Below are 19,484 nucleotides of genomic sequence, written 5' to 3'. Positions count from 1 at the left end.
CGCAACTTCTTCATCTTTATCATCATTTTCCTCATCGTTATCACTTTCACTTTCATGAGAAACAACTTTAGATGCCAAGCTCTTATTTGACTTTCCTTCTTCTTCTCCTCTTTTCAATGTGTACTCATGGGTGATAAGTGACCTGATGAGTTCATTCACTTCGAGCTTCTTGAGGTCTCTAGCTTTAAGAATCGCTGTCACTTTTGATTCCCAGCGTTTTGGTAGAGAGTTGAGAATTTTTCTTATTATCTCCACCTTAAAATAAATTTTACCAAGAGCTGTCAAGCTGTTTATGATGTTAGTAAAACGAGTGTGCATACTAAAAATAGATTCATCATCATTCATCTTAAACATTTCATATTCATGAGTAAGAATATAAATTTTTGATTCCTTGACTTGCGAAGTTCCTTCATAAGTAATTTCCAAGTTATCCCAAATTTCTTTTGCCGTAGCACAAGTTATTATTCTATTAAACTCATTTCCATTGAGAGCATTAAATAATAAATTCATAGCGGTTAAGTTCAAAGTATAAAGTCTATCGTCTTCACGATCAAACTCTTCTTCTTCCTTTTTGACCTTTACTCCATCAACCACTTTTGTTGGAATATAAGGTCCATTTACAATACATTTCCAGATTTCTCGACCTTGAGCCTGAAGGAATATTCTTATTCTAACTTTCTAGAATAAGTAATTATCTCCACAAAAGAGTGGAGGCCGACTGCTAGATTGACTTTCACCAAATGAAGCTGCAATTTTAGCCATAAGATCTCAACTCAAAAGATAGTTAATCTTATAATAGAGCTCTTAGCTCTGATACCAATTGTTGCCCAGATGACTAACACAAGAGGGGGGTGAATTGAATTGTATTTAAAAAAAATAACAATTATAAATCAAGTATACAATATAAAATATAAACAAAATATGAAACAATAATAAATATAAAGAGTAAGGGTAAGAGAGAAGTAAACTTAGTATGTTAATGAGGTTCGGCCCCACTGCCTACGTCCTCGCCTCAAGCTACCCATTGAGGATCCCCAAATTCACTATTCAACCTCCTTCAGGTGGAGATAGAAACCTATTACACCTTTGAACAACACTGCTACAAAGGATTCGTGTAGAACACCCTCTACACTTGTAATCACCTTACACGTGGTGATTCAACTATTTCCTGTGTAGAACACTTTCTACACGCACAAGGGTTATACACACCCTTTTACTGATACAAGAGCTGATAGTGGGTAGGTTATCAGAAAACATTCTTCAATGAGTGAAATAAGAACAATACAGCGCAAACTATATCTTTCAAAATGAACAAAGATTAAGGCTCAATGCTTATAGAAGAGAGAATGAAAGTTTTGAATGAATGTTATATGCTCTGAATGTTGTAAATGTGAAGCTCTTAAATGATCTATTTATAGGCATATGAGATTTCATATTCAAATTAAAAAAGATTCACATGTTAAAGATAACATCATTCACTTTTTCAAAAAATTCAAATAAAAAGTACTTCTTTTTCAATTGTAAAAAACAATATCATTCATTTTTCAAAAACTTCAAACCTAATTTTTTACTTTTGGCATATGACAAAAGGAGCACACTTTACTTTTCAAAAAATTCAAACATAATCTTTTACTTTTTGCATATGACAAAAGGAGCACACTTTACTTTTCAAATATTTCAAACAAATTTATCTACCTTTTGCATAAGTCAAAAAAAAGTATCAATCACTTTTGAAAATATTCAAATAAAACATGCACATGTGAAAGATGATAATCAATCATCTTTAATATTTTCAAAATTCAACCATTTAATCAAGGTATGCACATGTAAAAGATGACAATCAATCATCTTTCAAAATTTTCAAATTTAATTTTCAAAATATTCATGTACATGTGGAAAATATATTTTAATATTTTATGATAAAGTATTAATTTTGAGCCTTAATCCTAATTCTGAATTTTTAAGAGATTTACAACATTACTCTATGACTTTAATGTGATCTTATTCCCTTTTTGCTCATACTTGTTCCCTTGATGTGCTTGATTCCATCGTGTAAACAACTTGAGTTTGAAACTCCTTTATTCTTTGAATTCATTTGTTATCATCAAAATTCATGTGTGGATATATAATTACACAAAACTTGAAACCTTGGGTTCAATAATATATATATGAGTTATTCAATTATCAAGCTGGTGTGTAGAACATATAATCTAGATTATGTAAATGATAAAATTAAATTTGTAAGATTTAAGTTTTAAAATAAGAAGACCTATTTATAAATTTTATTTTTTATACACCCAACATACCGCTGAAATGATTGGTAATTTATTTTTTCAATGCTATAATATGTTCCGCTATAAGTTGTGTGTTAATACACCAGTTTATGTATAACAAAACTCTTTTAAATTTATTTTTCAAATTAAATCATATGATATAAACACTTTAATAAATGCATTATATACAAAAACTTATAAATAAGATTTTTCTTGATATATTTAGTCAAATAAATAATAAATCTCCTTTCTTTTAGCTGGCATAATTCACAAATTAATTCACTAAGACTTAGTTTGAATACATAAATAATTTCATCTCATCTCATTATTATAATTTTCTCAAATTTCTATATAAAATATAATAAACAATTTAACTTTTTCAAATCTCAAAACAATAATAATATTAAAAAAATATTTTAACAATATTTTATTCAATTTTCAACTTTCATATAAAACCATCTCATCTCGTTTTATTATCTAAACTACACCTAAAATAATGAGACTTTTAATATTTAAATGCTTAGAACCTGTTTGGGATTGAGTTTGAAAGCTTAAAAAGTGCTTTTAATTTTTTAAAAGCTATTTTAAAGAAAAAAATGATATATTTGATAAATTTATAAAAAGTGATTTAAATCACCGAAAAAAGTCGAAAGTCTAATTTTTTAAATAGTACCAAATTGAAATTTTTATAAAAAAACTCATGCATATAACTGTATACTTTCAAAAACTTAATGTAACTAACTTCAAAATATTTTAGATACATGTTTATCAAACAGTAGACAATTTTTGAAGTATAGAGTTTATTATTTAAGTTATAAGTCTTAAAGTTATAAGTTATATTTTCCACCGTAATCCCAAACATACACCAATGTAACTAATTATAAAAGTACTTTAGATAGATATTTATCAAATATTAATCAATTTTTTTTTTTTTTTTAACCTTGAGGGGTAGCTCAATTGGTCAGGCCTTGGGTGCTCTCCAATGTTCACTAGTTCGACTCCCCTCAGAGCTACTGAAGGTTTACTTGACCGTTAGCTTCAAGGTCCTGTGAGATTAATTGAGGTGCGCGTAAGCTGATCTGGACATTCAAGAATATCAAAAAAAAGAAAAATATTAAATAATTTTTAAAATATAAAACTTATTATATAACTTATAATTTATAACTCATAAAGTATAATTTATAAATTAGAAAGTTATAAGTTATATTTCATAACAATTTCAAATAGGGAAAAGCTTCTAACCGGATGGGTATCAAACCTAGTTTTGCACCAAACCAGTAGATGGACGACACGTAGGCACTCTAGGAAAAGCTTCCATGAACTCGCGTGCATGCCGATTCCCCCTCTTTTCTTCTGAAATATCCCTCCCTCCCCATCTCTGTACGCATTGTTTTCTTTTCAGAAAAATCACCATACTAAAATCTTCTAATACCAAAATCCATGCATGTTTATTTCAACAATCCCATTATTCTTCTTCAACTAATTATAGTCTCCCAAACCACAATATTTGAACGCGGTGACTCTATTTCCTCAATACCCAAATTAAAAATACAGTAATGTAATTGATGAAGATAAGTAAAAATATGATGTATATACAGTTATATTCGAACAAATTCGAAAAAAAACCCTACATTTCTAATGCAGAGAAGCTGGAATTCGAATAAAGAAATGTACTGGGGATGCAAAGTTTACCTAATGGGGAGGAATACCAAAAATCCAGTTGAGATAGAAAGCTAATTAACAGAGAGGAAAAGGAATAAAGAAGGAGAAATTCGAACAATACCCCCATTTTCTCAGAGTTTACCTTCCGTCAATCTTGAAGATGAGTGCAGGTCGTGTGCGTCACGGCGAGTGGAGCTTCCGTCATGAGTCGTGGTGGGCGTTCCGGCATGAGTTTGTGAATTGTTGTGCGTCGTGGATGGGGTATTTTTCTGAGAAGAAAATGATGCGTGTAGAGATGCGGGAGGGAGGGAGAGGGATTCGGAGGGAGAGAGATTTCAGAAGAACAGAGGGGGAATCAGCATGCATGCGAGTTCATGGAAGCTTTTCCTAAAGTGCCTACATGTCATCCACCCATTGGCTGGTGCAAAACTGGGTTTAATACCCATTGCTGGAAGTTTTTCCCTTCCAAATATGCACTTAAAGTCAGGAAAGCCCAAGAAGATCACAATGTTTTCACAATTGGCAGTTGCGTCCCAGAATTTGGTGTGGGTCGGCTCAGATGATCCAAACAGATTCGGCCCATTGAGATCTTCCCTTGTTGGCTCTGCTCCGGCACTGGCAGTTTCCTGCCGTACTTTCAGTTCCAAACTTCCAGTTCGGACTCGCTCACTCCGAGAAATGGATCCGAGCTCCGCCTATCGCCGGGCCCGCAACCCCCGGACCAAATCTGATCTCTACTCCACGGTCGTCATTCACGGCGACGAAGATTGCTCCGATTCCGACTCAGAAAAACAACAAAACGAACAGCAAAAGCGACGCAAACCCCAAAGCAAAGCACAAACACGAGAACAACAAGAAGAAGAAGACCTATACGCTACAATGGTGTACAAGGACCAAGATGAAGAAGAAGAAGACGACGAAGACTACTCCTCTCTCCCCCCACTCCTAAAACGCCTCCCAAAGGACTTCGGTGGCGGAGCCTCAATCGACGACGACGACGACCACGATAGCGCAGATTTTGACACAGTTATCGTCAAGACCGATCGCACTCGCTCCCGCAACCTGTCTTCTTCGTCTTCCTACTACTCCTCGAAGCCCCGCAGCTCGCCACTCTCGGATTACTATTCTGCGAGCCCCGGGAATAGAATGATCGGTGGTGATGACGCTGAGGGTGATGGGGATGGCGATGGGTTTTCAACGTTTGTGGTGAGGTCTACACTGAGGGCGAGCGAGAGGGAGTCGTTGAGCGGGACCGTGTTGAGGAGGACCGGTGGTGGTAAGGGGACGGGGGAATCGACGATGGGGCGGGCCGTGGCCAGTATGCAAGCGGTTGGGGAATTAGGGTTTGGGAAGCAGAGGAAGGGGAGCGGTTCTTCACAGGGTGGGGAGGAAGTTCGGCAGCTCACGTCGAAGATCTCTTCGAGTTCGATTCCGGAGAGTGTTACCAGGGAAGATCCTACGACCAAGTACGAACTGCTCAATGAGCTTGGTATGCTTTTTAAAATTTGAGTTTGATTTTGCAGCTTCACTGCATATTGGATGAGAATTTTGCCTACTTTTGGTATTTGTGTTACTAAATAGTGCTAGTTTGCATTCTTGGTGAATAAGTTGGCTGTAGGATTATGTTGTATTTAGCTGATTTAGGGGGATTCTGTGTGGTTATCTTACCGTGCTGAGTGAGGTTGCTTTTTGGGGATGGCAGGGAAAGGGTCATATGGGGCCGTTTACAAAGCTAGGGATATAAGAACTTCAGAGCTGGTCGCTATCAAAGTCATATCGTTATGTGAAGGGGTGTGTTTCCTTGTGCTTCTTGAATTTATGCGATCTTGTGTATGAATTTTTTCGCAATGAATGAAAATGTTCATCTGTGTTTAGGAGGAGGGATATGAAGAAATTCGTGGTGAGATTGAGATGTTGCAGCAGTGTAGTCATCCAAATGTTGTTCGTTACCTTGGAAGCTACCAAGGGGAGGAATATCTTTGGGTAAGAAGCGGAAGGGTTTGATTTATATGCTAAACAAACTTCATTGAGTTTTTAAGTTGGGGATTACTATTTTCAGTATCTTGGCAGATAGTGATGGAATACTGTGGGGGTGGAAGTGTTGCTGACTTGATGAACGTGACAGAGGAGCCTTTGGAGGAGTATCAAATAGCATATATTTGTAGGGAAGCATTGAAGGTATGGTTAACTCTGATTGATTTGAATTGGAGAATTAATGAGGCTAAGCAATTTAAATTGTTATGCCTGCAGAAAACTTTGTTAAATTTTGTGGAAGAAAACTCAAAAGTTTATCTTTTTGCCGTTGTTTACATAAGTAAATGCTTCCTTGGCTTTTATGTACTTTGTAGTCAATATTTTATTTGAATTTTTTGTTTTGTTTATTTATCAATATTCTTTTTACATGTAGGGCCTTGCTTATTTGCACTCAATTTTCAAGGTCCATAGAGATATTAAGGGTGGGAATATTTTGTTAACTGAACAAGGAGATGTCAAGTTGGGTGAGTAAACTTTCATGTAAATTTTCGTAGAACAAATTAGTCTCAATACTGTGAATCATGAACCTTACTTTCATTCCTGTATGATTTCATTGATACTTAATACTTGTTTCATCATGCGTGAGAAACTTTCTGGCTTAACCTTTGATAATCATCTCTTTTAATTTTATCTCAGCCTTTGCTTCTGATTCTTATATTTTTGTACTGGTACATATTTTTTCTGTTTCTGCTTTATATCCTTTGTATCTTAGAGATGTGAGATAATAATAGAAAAAACTTTCTTGCTGAAAGTGTGGTGTAAATTGTTTCCCAAAGGTTTTTTAGCAATCGAAGGGAAAATGAAAGTTTTCTTTCTATATCTGTATTAACTCACATTATTGCTTGCAACAGTTCAAATCATTGTTTAAACATCCACATACCATAAAACTAGACAAACATGAAATAACCATGCTAATAAAATGAGAAATCAGTCTAAAGATCCTATTTGGATAGTGAAATTGTTTCATCTCATCTTATCATTACAACTTTCCCAAATTTCTACACAAAAGATAATAAACAATTCAACTTTTTCAAATCTCAAAACAATAATAATATTAAAAAATAATATTCTAACAATATTTATTTTTATTTTAACTCTCATCTCAACTCATCTCATTTCAACTCACTATCCAAATTTCACCTAATTCTATTACTACAAAATTCACAGAAGGAAAATACTCTTAAAAACATTCTTTAGCTATTGTAAATTACTAACCCCATAATAATTTAATGAAATTACACTATAGGATTGAGTCTATGTCCTTACCTAATAGGGTTTCGATCAAAACCCTAGAAAAATCACCAAGAGTGGCTAGGTACCGAGTTCTTGATGAATAATATTGAAGATTGGATTTTGCATGGATTTTCATGACAACAAAAATTCAAGAAATGTGTTTAATGTGTAGAATTTTTTATTGATTAGTATAAGAAGGATGGTTGCAACACTCGGACTTCCTAGGAGGTCACCCATCCTAGTACTGTTCTCACCCAAGCACGCTTAACTGTAGAGTTTTGATGGGATCCGGTGCACTGTGCATTAGCAAATTAAAAGGTTATTTCAAGATAATAAAAAAAATATATTAGAAGGTTATTAGATATTTAAACTTGAACCTTGACGAAAAGAATTGAGAAAACTTTAAGAAAATTCACCGAAATGACCAAAGGGACCTGTAAATAGGGGTTTTTTCTAAGGGAGGAGAAGGTCTACGATTTTAGGATATATTTAAAGTTGTAGTGGCTAAAAAAGGGGCAACAACAAGGAAGATTTGTCATCGGGTTGAGATAATAAATTTTAGTGTAATTTTTAATAAGAAAAGTTAGGGTTTTCTTGGTACATCAAGGGTGACGAAAGTAGGATTTTTAACTCTTGATAAGAATTTGTTTTCTTGAAATCTACTGGTATTCCTAAAAGATAGGGCTGGCAGCAGAATGGTATTCCTAGCTGGAGGAATTGATTTTCCTGATAAAAAATTTGAAACAACCTTAACTCTTCTAGGAAAAATTTAGCAGCACACTCTTATGAAATGGTACCCTGAATTTAGGCCTCATCACTATAAATTATGAAGTGACAGTTTTGGGCAGTCAAGAGGAATTCTATCCGACAATGATTCCTAGTTTTTCTTGGATTCAATTGGCTATTCCTATCAAAACCTGGATTGGGCATGTTACCCTTTAACAATAATAGGCCTACATAATGCTTCTTTGAGCCCATAATAACAATAACACAACCCCAAAGGGTTGGCCCAAGTGGTGAAGGCCTTGGTCTTGAGGTATCACTTCCCTCAAGGTCCAAGGTTCAACACATCATGGGTGCAAACAATCATTTGGGGCCACACCCCCTGGTGAAAAGCCAGTGATTTAACCAGTTCCGTGTAAGGAAACTTATGAGGGTATAGTGCATGGGACCAGGGTTTACTCTGCAGGGGTGGGTCCAAAGGGTCCTGGCTTGGAGAGGTTCCCCGACATTAAAAAAAAAAAAACACGATTCCCATTTTACCCTTTAATTAAATCTTGGTGCGACGTAATTATTTTTACACAAATGCCTATAAATTGGCTTTCCCGTTCCATTTTTGTTTTGACATTCAAAGTTAATGTTTACTATTGCTTTTGATCTTTGAGAAACATGCTTACTTATCAAAAAATAAAATTGAGGAACACACCATTCACTACCTTGTGAAATGTTGAGTCATGAGCAGGTGATTTTGGGGTTGCAGCGCAGCTGACAAGGACCATGTCAAAGCGCAACACGGTACAATATTTGTTTGACTTTAACACCTATACTGTAGTTGACACAATTGTTTTCTTTTCTTTTTGCTTCTCTTTCTCTGCTGCACTTCCTTTAAATTTTTGTTCAACGAACCAGAATTTGTTAGTACCATACTCAGTGGTTTCCTGGTGATGCCTAGGTGATTTGGGATTCTAGATTAAAAGACTTGGGTAGAAGAGTGGGCAAGGTTTTATGGTAAACATTTGGGGTGAAAACCGACCATAATGGTACGGTTTCAGTCCAAAGCCGAAACCGCACCGACATGTTTTTCAGGGGTTATATCGACCAAAACCGGCTGATGAAGGGGGGTAAAACCGGCTGGTGTAGTTTTGGCCGGTTACCCTTGGTTCATTGGTGTCCCCGTCGGTTTCACTCCCATCAAAAAAATTTCAACAAATCTAAGATCTCAAGCAAATCTCACAACAAATAATCAAATATCACAACCAAAAAATAGAAAAATGAATCGGAGAGGGACGTAGCCTTCTGTGCGTGACTGCGTGTTTCATCCGTCCTATTAGAGTTGCAATGGAGATTGGCAGATTGCATCGGGAGAGAGAGAGAGAGAGAGAGAGACTTGAGGAAGATGAGAGATCTGAGAGGGAGATGAGAGGAACAAACAACGCGGTGAAAATGGAGGGGGGTTGGGGGTTAGGGTTGAAGCCCTAACCCAAAATGGCACCATTTGGTGTATTAAACCAAATAACGTCGTTTCATATATATTTTTTTTCAAAACCCTAGATTTAACGGCGTCGTTTTATACAACGTATATTAAAATATATATATATATATAATCGGTTGGTTTGCCTATTTGAACTAGGTTTCAAACTGAAATTGAATTGGCCGACGTCGGTTGCAACCTATTTCTACCACAGGCCTACCGGTTTCGGCCGGTTCCGTACTCTAGCAACCAGTCCGTGTTAGTCCCGGCCAATTTTAACGGTTTTTGTACACCCCTAGTAAACAAGAACACTTATTTAGTTTTCAATATGATCTCATATCTCCTGGTGAAATTAGAAAGCAAAGGGTTTAAGAGACGGAAGATTGGCCCCATTTGGATTTGGAAATCATCCCATCTCAACAACTTTCCCAAATTGCTACACAAAATATAATAAACAATTTAATTTTTTTAAATCCCAATTCAACTTTTTCAAATCTCAAAACAATAATAATATTCTAACAATCTTTTATTCAATTTTTATCTTTCATTTAAGACTATCTCATATCATCTCTGAATCTAAACCAGTCCTAAAATATAGCTCAATGCAAAATAGGAAATAAACAGTAGTGAAATGTTGTTTTATTTTTTTCCTTTAAATCACCTATTTTATCAATCTTTAATAGAAGGTTAATTACATATAATTCTAGTAACAGTGACAAATTGGATAAGTTGACATTGTCAACAACAGATGAGCTTTGCATGTGCTTGTGCATCACTCAGAAATTACAAAGTATTTAACCTTCTTTTTTAAAAAATAAGTAAAACTGATTTTATTAATACAAAACTTTTGGTATTAAGAGGTCAATAATTGGTATCTTATCAAAATTCTCTTCCATGAACAGTAAGTCACCTTTGCTAAGATGCTGCTATGCGACCAACTTTTCAGGGACATCAGATTGCCCCCATAAACAGATGCTATATAAAAGTTTTTGATTGTGGAGGCAGCTCCATATGAACAAAGCTCCACGAATTTATCTTGACAAATTGGCCAATACCTGGATCTGTTGGATATTGCAAGTTTTGTCTTGCAGGTTTCAATCAAACACCTGACTCTGCAGTTGCCTCTATCTAGAAAATATTCTATGGACAAGTTGAAATTATATTTGGAACATAAATTTGGGATAGTGCCACAAAAGGAACCTACCCTATGGTGTAACCAGCCAAAGTTTGAATTTCTTGATGTTGCAGATATGAATCCAATTTTTTCACGAATGTACTAACTGCAGCTATAAGGGCCTTGAGACAATTAGAGGCTCTTCCTCCTTTCAAAGGCCCACAGTTGGCTACCATAATTAAAAATTAAAGGAAAAAAATCTCTCTCTCTCTCTCTCTCTCTTTTTTTTTTTTTTTACCAACGTCAGATGGCAGTGGAAATCCAATCATTTTTCCTCTTCAAAAAGTACACACCCAATTAAGGCATCTGAAACCTTTAGAGGTAGCCTTGATAATATAGTGCTTATGAAATCTCTGCTATCTTGGAGGGCTTTTGGGAGAAAAAGATTGCGTTTATGCTTACGGTGAAGTATTCTAACAAAGCTGGCCTTAAAGTTAATGGCAGTATTTGCTTATAAAACTGGGTTAATAACAGCATTGGTGAGTTGGTAAAGAAAGTTAATCAAAATGAGCATTCCAACTGGGGATAAGTAATCTGGTCACCAAGTGCTGTCTTTTACCATTTGCATCTAATATCTTATCCTAGTTTTGTTCCACTGAAGGACTTAGCAATTTGCGTCTATCTCAACATTTTTTCTACTGTCTTTTTTGTTTATTTTGTTTTCATTTTGTTCATCTACATCTAAAAATAGGTTCCTTTGAAGGCCATTGCCACTATTTTATTCTCAAGACCATGACATTTGTTGATTGTTTGTTTTTGGTTGATAGTTGGAAATTCGTTTTGACATCTCTCTCTCTCTCTCTCTCTCTCTCTCTCTCTCTCTCTCTCTCTCTCTCTCTCTCTCTCTTCAGTTCATTGGCACTCCACATTGGATGGCTCCAGAAGTTATTCAAGAAAGTCGCTATGATGGAAAGGTTCGTAGTCTTGGTCTCAGTGCATTTACTTCTCTTTTGGAGCCTCTTTTCTAATATCTGTGCCCACATCCTGCCTTCTCTCTTCATGGACTGCTCACCTCCTTAACGAAATTTTGAAACACCTGGTGTGCTTTAGTAAGATTGATTTATTTATCAAAAGGAAAGAATCATGTTGCTAATTTTGAAGGAATTGTATTTATGATGACTAACTAAAATAAGAATCTAGAAAGTTAGGATGAAACTGTAATAAAATACAGTCATGCCTAGGTGTGGCTCTTGTATATGTCCCGTGTACTTGGCTTCGCCTATTATGAATAAAATACTTATTTACTGATCTAAAAAAAAGGGTAATAATTTAGAGTGAACGTCTTACTTGTGTGTGTGTGGTGTAAGACGATACACATAGCTATTTTTATTGAGTACCTATACGTTGAATATTACACCCTTATTCAAACTCAGGTGTTCAGTAACATTGTTAATTTCATTCTTTGGAAGATTGCTGCTTTTCTAATCAAATTTTGGGTTTTTCTAACTTCATGGTACAAGTTTATTTTTTATTTTTTACAGGTGGATGTGTGGGCTCTTGGTGTGTCGGCAATAGAAATGGCAGAGGTATTTCTTCCATGTACATATGTTTTACAATTCAATGGGCAGCCATCTTCTATGGCTTTTTTGTTTTTGGTGGGGATGGGACTCGTGCCCTAGTTGCCAAAGTTTCTCCTCTTTAGTGTTAAAGAGCTAATGATATTGCGGGGGCCTTATGTCACCAATCAGTTTCTAGTATGTATTAAATAAAAAATTATGGCTTAGCTTATGAGAGAAAGGAGCATATTTGTGTTGAATCACCATTTCTGTGGATTCTTTTTAAAATGGCATTTGCTTTGGTCTTGTTTGTTTTTTACGTCTTGAAGTCCTTATATATCTTTTCCTCTGCTTTTCAGGGACTTCCTCCAAGATCGGCAGTACATCCAATGAGGGTTAGTGCACAATTTTCATGCAATTTTGAAATTTACAGGATAGTTTGTTATTCTGTTGTAGTTTATATTTTCATTTGTCTTGCTTTAATCCATGTTTGTTGTAATTTGTTACTATTTTAGGGCATCCATTCAAGGATCCTTGTATTACGTGCTCTGTACTTTGTAGCATAGAGTTTATTACTAAATTGATATACGTTCTTGGCCATTGATTAAGGATACTGATCCTTAATCACTTACTGTTGGTAAAATGGCCTTCACTGTTTAAGAAAACGCTGTTTTCTAACTTCTGCTTGCAGTTGCATGTTTGGTTGTAGGTGAACATGTGGCATGATAGCATTATACTGTGCTGAAGAAGTGTGTTGACTTATTTATTTCATGTCTATAGGTTTTATTCATGATATCCATTGAGCCAGCTCCAATGCTTGAAGATAAAGAGAAATGGTTCGTTTTTTACTCCATTCCATCCACATATTCGAATAACTGTTATCGTGAGTGGTAACATGCATGTAGCAGTTCATTTCAGCCACCCGATATCATGACAATCAATTCATACGATTAAACAAGAGCAACAAATATCCAGTGTAATAAACCATATGACACTCTTTTCCTATTATTTCCTTTTAAAACTGGTAGGTATCATATCATGGTTTGCTTTTCCTTGCAACCTTTTGGCTGTCAAGTGCATTCCGCCTCTATCCTGAAATTATTGTTTTGCCTTCCTTTTTAACAAGTCTCTTGTCTCTTTTAAGGCGAGAATAATGTAGGAATACATACAAGCAAAGCATGCATGCATGCGCTATGTCAAACCAAGACAAATTAAAATTTGCATGATTACCAAAACAATGAAGGGTTCTATCACTTTTTTGTCCCAAGTCTGTCAAGTGAAAACTAGCAGTGTTTGTATTCTAACACTGTGGGACAACCGTTTGGTAGTTGGTTGACATTGTTATAACTAAGCATATCTCTTAAGGCAATATTCTCAACCTATGTTCTTAATGTTTTCAGCCTTGGCTAAGTAGGGTGTTTGGTTTTTTTGGGTCGACCTTTTTTTGTCTCAATTCCATGATCTTTTTATAAGTATTATTCCAGGAATGTTAGAAAGGTCATGAAACACAAACTCAAATGCACATGCATGTGCAACACACAAAAACAAACACAGAATGGTCTTCCTCTCCTATAGCAACGATGAGTAGAAAAGTTCTTGCAGGACATCTCTGGCGTCTCTGTTTTGGACATAGTTCAAATCTACCCAAAGTTTTGAGAACAGATGTAGTTTCTTCAACCTCATTTGTGGGTCTTGGTGATTGTCTTGACTAGATTTTTTTATTTATTTTTCCTCAATTGGTTCCCTCACTGAGAGATCTGGACTTGGCACACCATCCTAAAACTTTCTTACACGGCAATTTGGTCCTGAAGAAAAGGACAAGTATTTTTTAATTGGTAAGGTAACATGCAATTTCCATTAGACGGCTAGGTTTGGATACAGAGATGTCTTCATCTCATCTCAACTCATTTCATCTCATCATTACAATTTTTCCAAATTTTCACACAAAATATAATAAACAATTCAACTTTTTCAAATCCCAAAACATCAATAATATTAAAAATAATATTCTAACAATATTTTATTCAACTTTTGACTTTCATCTAAAACCATCTCATCTCACTATCCAAACCTCACCTAATAGTGGCAAAAATGTTGGGGGGGAGAGAGAGAGAGAGAGAGAGAGAGAGAGAGAGAGAGAGAGAGAGAGAGAGAGATTTGTGGGATTCAACTTTCGTTTCATTTATGCCTGAGCTTTTACTATGTTATGGTATTTCTTTCTTTCTTTAACCATGCATTGATTAATATCATATCTATAGTTTTCAGACCTAAGTTTTCTTATTTGTCAGGTCTCTTGTTTTCCATGATTTTGTTGCAAAGTGCCTAACAAAAGAACCTCGTTTACGCCCTACTGCATCTGAGATGTTGAAAGTACGTTAATTAGCATCTCTACTTGTCTAGTGAAAAATACACATTTTGAAAATTTTTGGTGCAATATTGTACTAATTTTCTAATCTCTAAGGCCTTATTTTAAATAGTGCTACGGCTTTACATTTTTGCTCAGCTGCATAATAATTCAGATATTTTATTTATTGTTTTCTGATTCATTATGAATCTATTCTATAATGTCTGAAGGGAGCCCCAGACCACATCTAGGCTTATACTTCAAAAGAACTAGTCAATGATACAATTAGAACCCCATTAGAACCATTATAAAGAGCAAGAACTTCTCATTCTCAAATAATGTGGGATCTCATGTACCACCTATTACTTTTTTTTTTTTTTTTTATAAGTACCTACCCATATTATCACTTATCAGTCAGTATGTGGAGTATCACAATCTCCCCTCTTAAAATCCTGTCGTCCTCATCGGAACCATCTTAGGTGGCATGACTCAAGTCCCACATTTCTGGTTGGGATAGACTTTGATACCACTTGTAAGTCCCCAAGGGAGGCCCAAGCCACATCTAGAGCTACATTGGAGCCATTATAAAGAGTAAAAACTTCTCATTTCCAAGCAATGTGGGATCTTATACACTACCTATTCTTGTCACTTATCAGTTAGTATGGGGTATCACATATTTCTTGCTTGATACCACTAGAATACAAATTAATCTAGCATTGTGTAGAGGCCAATGTGAAGCATGGATGATATATAAGATTGTCAGATATTTATGAAGATTTCCATAATAATTTTTATGTTCAATTACTTGTTATATTCTCCAATAATGAGACAGAGATATGCGGACTTGAGCCATGCTAATTGTGCTGGTTCAAGTTCAACACTCTCTCTGTTTTGGTTTTATTTTAATAACCAAATACTTATTGTTACCTTGTATGCATATTTTGTCAAGTTCATGTATTTTCATTCTGACTTGAGTGACCTTTTCTGTATTTAAAACATAGCACAAATTCATTGAGAAATGCAAATATGGACCCTCTGCAATGTTCCCAAAGATTGACAAGGCCAGGAAACTTAGGGCCTCCATGGATCTGCAAGCTCCAGCTTTGGCAGGAGATGATGTATGTTGAAAATTCTCTTTTTGAGTTTCCCCCTCAATCCCCCCCCCCCCCCCCCCCCCAAAACCCCAAAAACAAATATATTAAAAAAAAGACCATGTGTCTCTTTTTATGATAAATATTTTATCTTCTCTTGACTGTTGGTAATTTGAAACAGCCACAGGTAACTCCAAAACAGAATGAAGATTATGGAGATACTGTTCCATCAAGACCTTATAATATTGGGCTTCAAGTTGCAAATGAAGTACCTGCAAGTAGCACTTTGAGGAAGCAGAACATATCAGATGCTGGGAAACCAGTTGGGGAAAGTATGTATATCTTGCATTTTATATTGTTTAGCTGGAATTGAATTCCTGTAGAAGTACAAATACTTGCTGATGTTATGTTTTTGTTCAATAATTGTAGACTAAGTTCTGTCATGATATTTTCAAAGATAATGGCTGATTAGATTTGATTCAGTCGTGCTTCATGGTAATGAATGTCACCACCAATTTGAACATGCCAATATTTAACCTAATTTATAAATAAATCTTGAACAATCTGTCAATACTTAAGAAAGTATTCATTTGGCGTAAAACCAGCATTATTTTGTAAGACGTACAACCAATATCTGTGAAGGACCATTATAATTTTTTTTTAGCTGTGGCAAATCTTTATCAATGTCTTGATTGAATGCTTTTTTTGTTTTGGTTTTTTTTCTTGTGGGACAAGGTTAGTTCTTGATTGCATGCTTCAACTTGCCACCATAAGCAGTAATAGTTGATAATTGCTAGTCTGCTGTGTGATGGTAATACCATCTTTGGGTTCCAAGACAGGATGCCGGGTGTGTTATTTTGAAACTGTGTTGTCTTTTATCTATAAATTGATTAAACATACGAAAATCTGAAGTGCACTTGTCTTAGTAGTCCATGGTCATCTTAGGATATTATGTAATTTGATCATTATAGTTGTAATTTACATTTTAAGAACTACTCAACAATATTTCTGAATGCTATACAGAGATCAATGAATACAATTATAGAGTGAAATTACCTATAAAAAAAAAATTTATAGAGTGAAATTGTGTTTTTTTTTTTTTTTTTGAGCAAGGAAATCCTTAGATATTGCCATATTTCGTGTACTTATAAAAAAATATCTAAGAGCCAGCAGTTTATTACATCTTGCTAAATGAAACTGCTTGTACCTAGTGACTATGGTTTCTAATGTATGTGGATTTAATGTATGACAGGTAACTTTGACACTGTAATAGTTCATGGTGGAGATGAGATAGAAAATACATCCATGCAGACACAAGTTTCCGATGATAGAGAACCCTCACCTACTCTTGAACATGTTGAAACTATGAATGACACAGGAGGACAATCGGCTGTGCTCCTGTACTTCCCTTTCTATTTTTGTCTTTATATCTGATGTCAAGTCCTTCACTTTACCTAACACTTGAATTGTGATAACTTTTGCCAATTTAAAGCATTTTCTTTCTAACTTTTCTCCAAATTTCCTGGGCTAAATTCACAGGATGGAGAATCGTAAAGATATTGATGTAAACAACACTTTAGTTGGAGATCCGAATGAGGAGAACCTCAAAACAAAAGTTATTCCTCAGGCAGAGCTAGGAGGTGGCAGCGGTATAAGCAGTGGCACGTTGAACAATGATACTGTTAGCCGAAAAGCTTTTGCATTGCAAGATAAGGTGATGCTTGTTCTGAGTCCTATATTCACCCACATTATAAATGAGCCGTATTTTTTATGCTATAAACTGCTTTATGAGTAAACAATTGAAACTTCATTAAACCTTATTTTATGATACGATTGTACTGAGATCATAAATTGTAACACCTCAGCCCCATATTGAGAATTTGAATAAACTTTATAGAGTGGGTGAATTATAAAGATAGTCATGGGTGTTAAGTCTCTCATTAGCTATACTTATTAGGTGATTGAGCTTTCTAAATAATTCCAGGGAAGCTTCAAAATTCAGATATCTTAGTCTTTTTGGGATTATAGCGGAATGAACTTTTCGTAAGGATTTGAGTTATTGTGAACATTGGGTTTGGATCAGTACAATAGAAGTTTAGGCTGTGCAGCGTAGGATTTTTTGTCTAGAGACTAATGATGGCTTACTTGTCTTGCTTTTATTTTTTGTGCCATTTGCTATAAAAATAGCTCACTTCTCATGCAGTTGGATTCGCTTTTTTTGTTTTGACTTCTTGCCCACTTGACTAGGCTCTTTGTCTCCTTTTAGACCCTTTGAAAATGCTTATTGCTGTGGCTGCAAATTAGGGCCTGTTAACTAGTTGTAAATGTCATTGCAGCTTTGGTCCATATATGCAGCTGGTAATACAGTGCCGATTCCGTTCTTAAGGGCAACCGATATATCCCCTATTGCTCTTCTGTCAGACAATGTGCTTGGAGGCATGCAGTGGGATAATGGTGGAACTGTAGCCATAGAGGCATTGCAGGAGCTCTTTACTGGTGATGGACAGTCTAGAAAGGGTCGAAGAGGTCAAAATGAGGTTACAGCTCTCTCTCTCTCTCTCTCTCTCTCTCTCTCTCTCTGTTGTTCCAATATGGATTTTTACTCATTTGATGTGGTGCAGATGCCCCTTCCTCCAAGCGTTTACCAAAGGCTCACTTCAAGCTCTACCCTACTGAATTTGGCACAGGCTTTAGCATACCACAAAATGTATGGCTTCTCGTGTCCAATTATTATATTTTCTTGATGATTACTAGCAGCCTGTTTTTTTGTCCAAGTGACTTCCAACAGCTCAATCATACACTCAATTTCCTAGGACTGCATTTGTTCATGAGTTATTTGATTTTGATATATTATTTTTCCTTCGTTTTTTCCTTCGTTTCTGTTGGAATTTAAACCGTCGGATTACATAACTCGCCAATTTTCTTGTTGCGCTACTGTATGCAGGTGTTACGAAGATATGCCACTTCAGGAGTTGCAGGCAACACAGGAGCAGCAGACCATTCAAAATATTTCTGATACGCTTAGGACTATTTTACGGTTGTAGATTCGCAAATTCTGCGGCCCGTTTGGCTGTTTGATGATATGTTTCTTCATTTATGTAATTGTGTGGTGTCTTAAGCTTTCTCAAATTTCGAAAAAAAAAAAAAAAAAAGAAGAAAGAACTGGCTGGTAGTAGCCAGTAGGTTGTGGGCAAAATAGCTTTTACCTATTATTTACAACATATATAATTCAAAGCTGTTCTATTTTTTTATTTTTATTTTTATTTTATTTTTATTTTTATTTTTACCTACTTCGTCTTATTCTCCAATCAAGTGTTACAGCAATAGCGTCATATCCCTTGAGACATTCGGCCCAAGAGTTATAAAGTTGGTAAGTAGGATGCTACGAATAAGTTTCATCTCTTTATAATTATTGATCATGAAAACTCATAATTCATGACCTCTCAAACCTTGAAATCTCACGGAGTGAGCTTCAAAATATTTCTGAATATACTGCCTCACATAACAAATACTGGGAGCTTTGATGATATATATAATCGTATTTACAGAGTATTTGTTATAAGGATTACATCAAATATAATTTAAAATCAAATGGGATTACATCAAATATAATTTAAAAATAAACGCCATGTATTTGTATCTTTATCTGTTAGATCTCGTTGCTATTGCTGTTGAGTTGGCTCATGAGTTTGAATTTGAATTGCTATTGTTTTATCTTTTGATACGTCGCTTGTTGACTGAGTCTTGGACTTTTTATTGGCTGTCTCAATACGTCCCCGTAAGCTTAACGGGAGTTCACGAATATTAAGGTTGGCATCTAAAAAGAGTTGAGCTACAGAGAAGCCACTGCACATATTGCATTCACTACGCGGCTTCTCTTAGTTTTTTTTTTTTTTTTTTTTTTTTTTTTTCATTTTGATCAAAACGGTGCGTTTTGACCCAATTTGAAATACGGTTTTATGCGTACATCCCCATTTGAAATGAAC

General features: G+C 35.3%; 1 protein-coding gene and 1 long non-coding RNA gene across 3 annotated transcripts; one reads left to right on the top strand and one right to left on the bottom strand.

Moving 5' to 3' along the window:
* Positions 1-689: 689 nt before the first annotated feature.
* LOC122310564 lies at positions 690-4,412 on the bottom strand. Of its 2 annotated transcripts, XR_006242640.1 has the most exons (4): positions 4,078-4,412; positions 3,516-3,651; positions 3,214-3,352; positions 690-746 (listed from the first exon to the last, which is right to left on the bottom strand). It is a non-coding gene; the product is annotated as an uncharacterized LOC122310564 (long non-coding RNA). The 2 variants fall into 2 exon arrangements; XR_006242639.1 differs by lacking the exon at positions 690-746 and having other exon boundaries at positions 1,898-3,352; positions 4,078-4,374.
* Positions 4,413-4,459: 47 nt separating this feature from the next.
* LOC122310563 (mitogen-activated protein kinase kinase kinase kinase 5) lies at positions 4,460-18,749 on the top strand. The gene is made up of 18 exons (XM_043124543.1): positions 4,460-5,424; positions 5,638-5,726; positions 5,811-5,918; positions 6,006-6,113; positions 6,343-6,433; positions 8,665-8,717; positions 11,419-11,481; positions 12,049-12,093; positions 12,423-12,458; positions 12,844-12,899; positions 14,352-14,433; positions 15,409-15,525; positions 15,680-15,830; positions 16,751-16,898; positions 17,038-17,212; positions 17,835-18,035; positions 18,120-18,205; positions 18,443-18,749. The coding sequence occupies exons 1-18, from the start codon at positions 4,614-4,616 to the stop codon at positions 18,540-18,542; spliced, it is 2,520 nt and encodes an 839-aa protein (XP_042980477.1). The 5' UTR covers positions 4,460-4,613; the 3' UTR covers positions 18,543-18,749.
* The last annotated feature ends 735 nt before the right edge of the window (positions 18,750-19,484 follow it).

The sequence above is a fragment of the Carya illinoinensis genome, chromosome 5, assembly GCF_018687715.1.
Source record: "Carya illinoinensis cultivar Pawnee chromosome 5, C.illinoinensisPawnee_v1, whole genome shotgun sequence".
Taxonomy (NCBI): domain Eukaryota; kingdom Viridiplantae; phylum Streptophyta; class Magnoliopsida; order Fagales; family Juglandaceae; genus Carya; species Carya illinoinensis.
The sequence above is the reverse complement of the archived record's forward strand: the minus strand, read 5'-3'. Positions and strand labels throughout refer to the sequence as shown.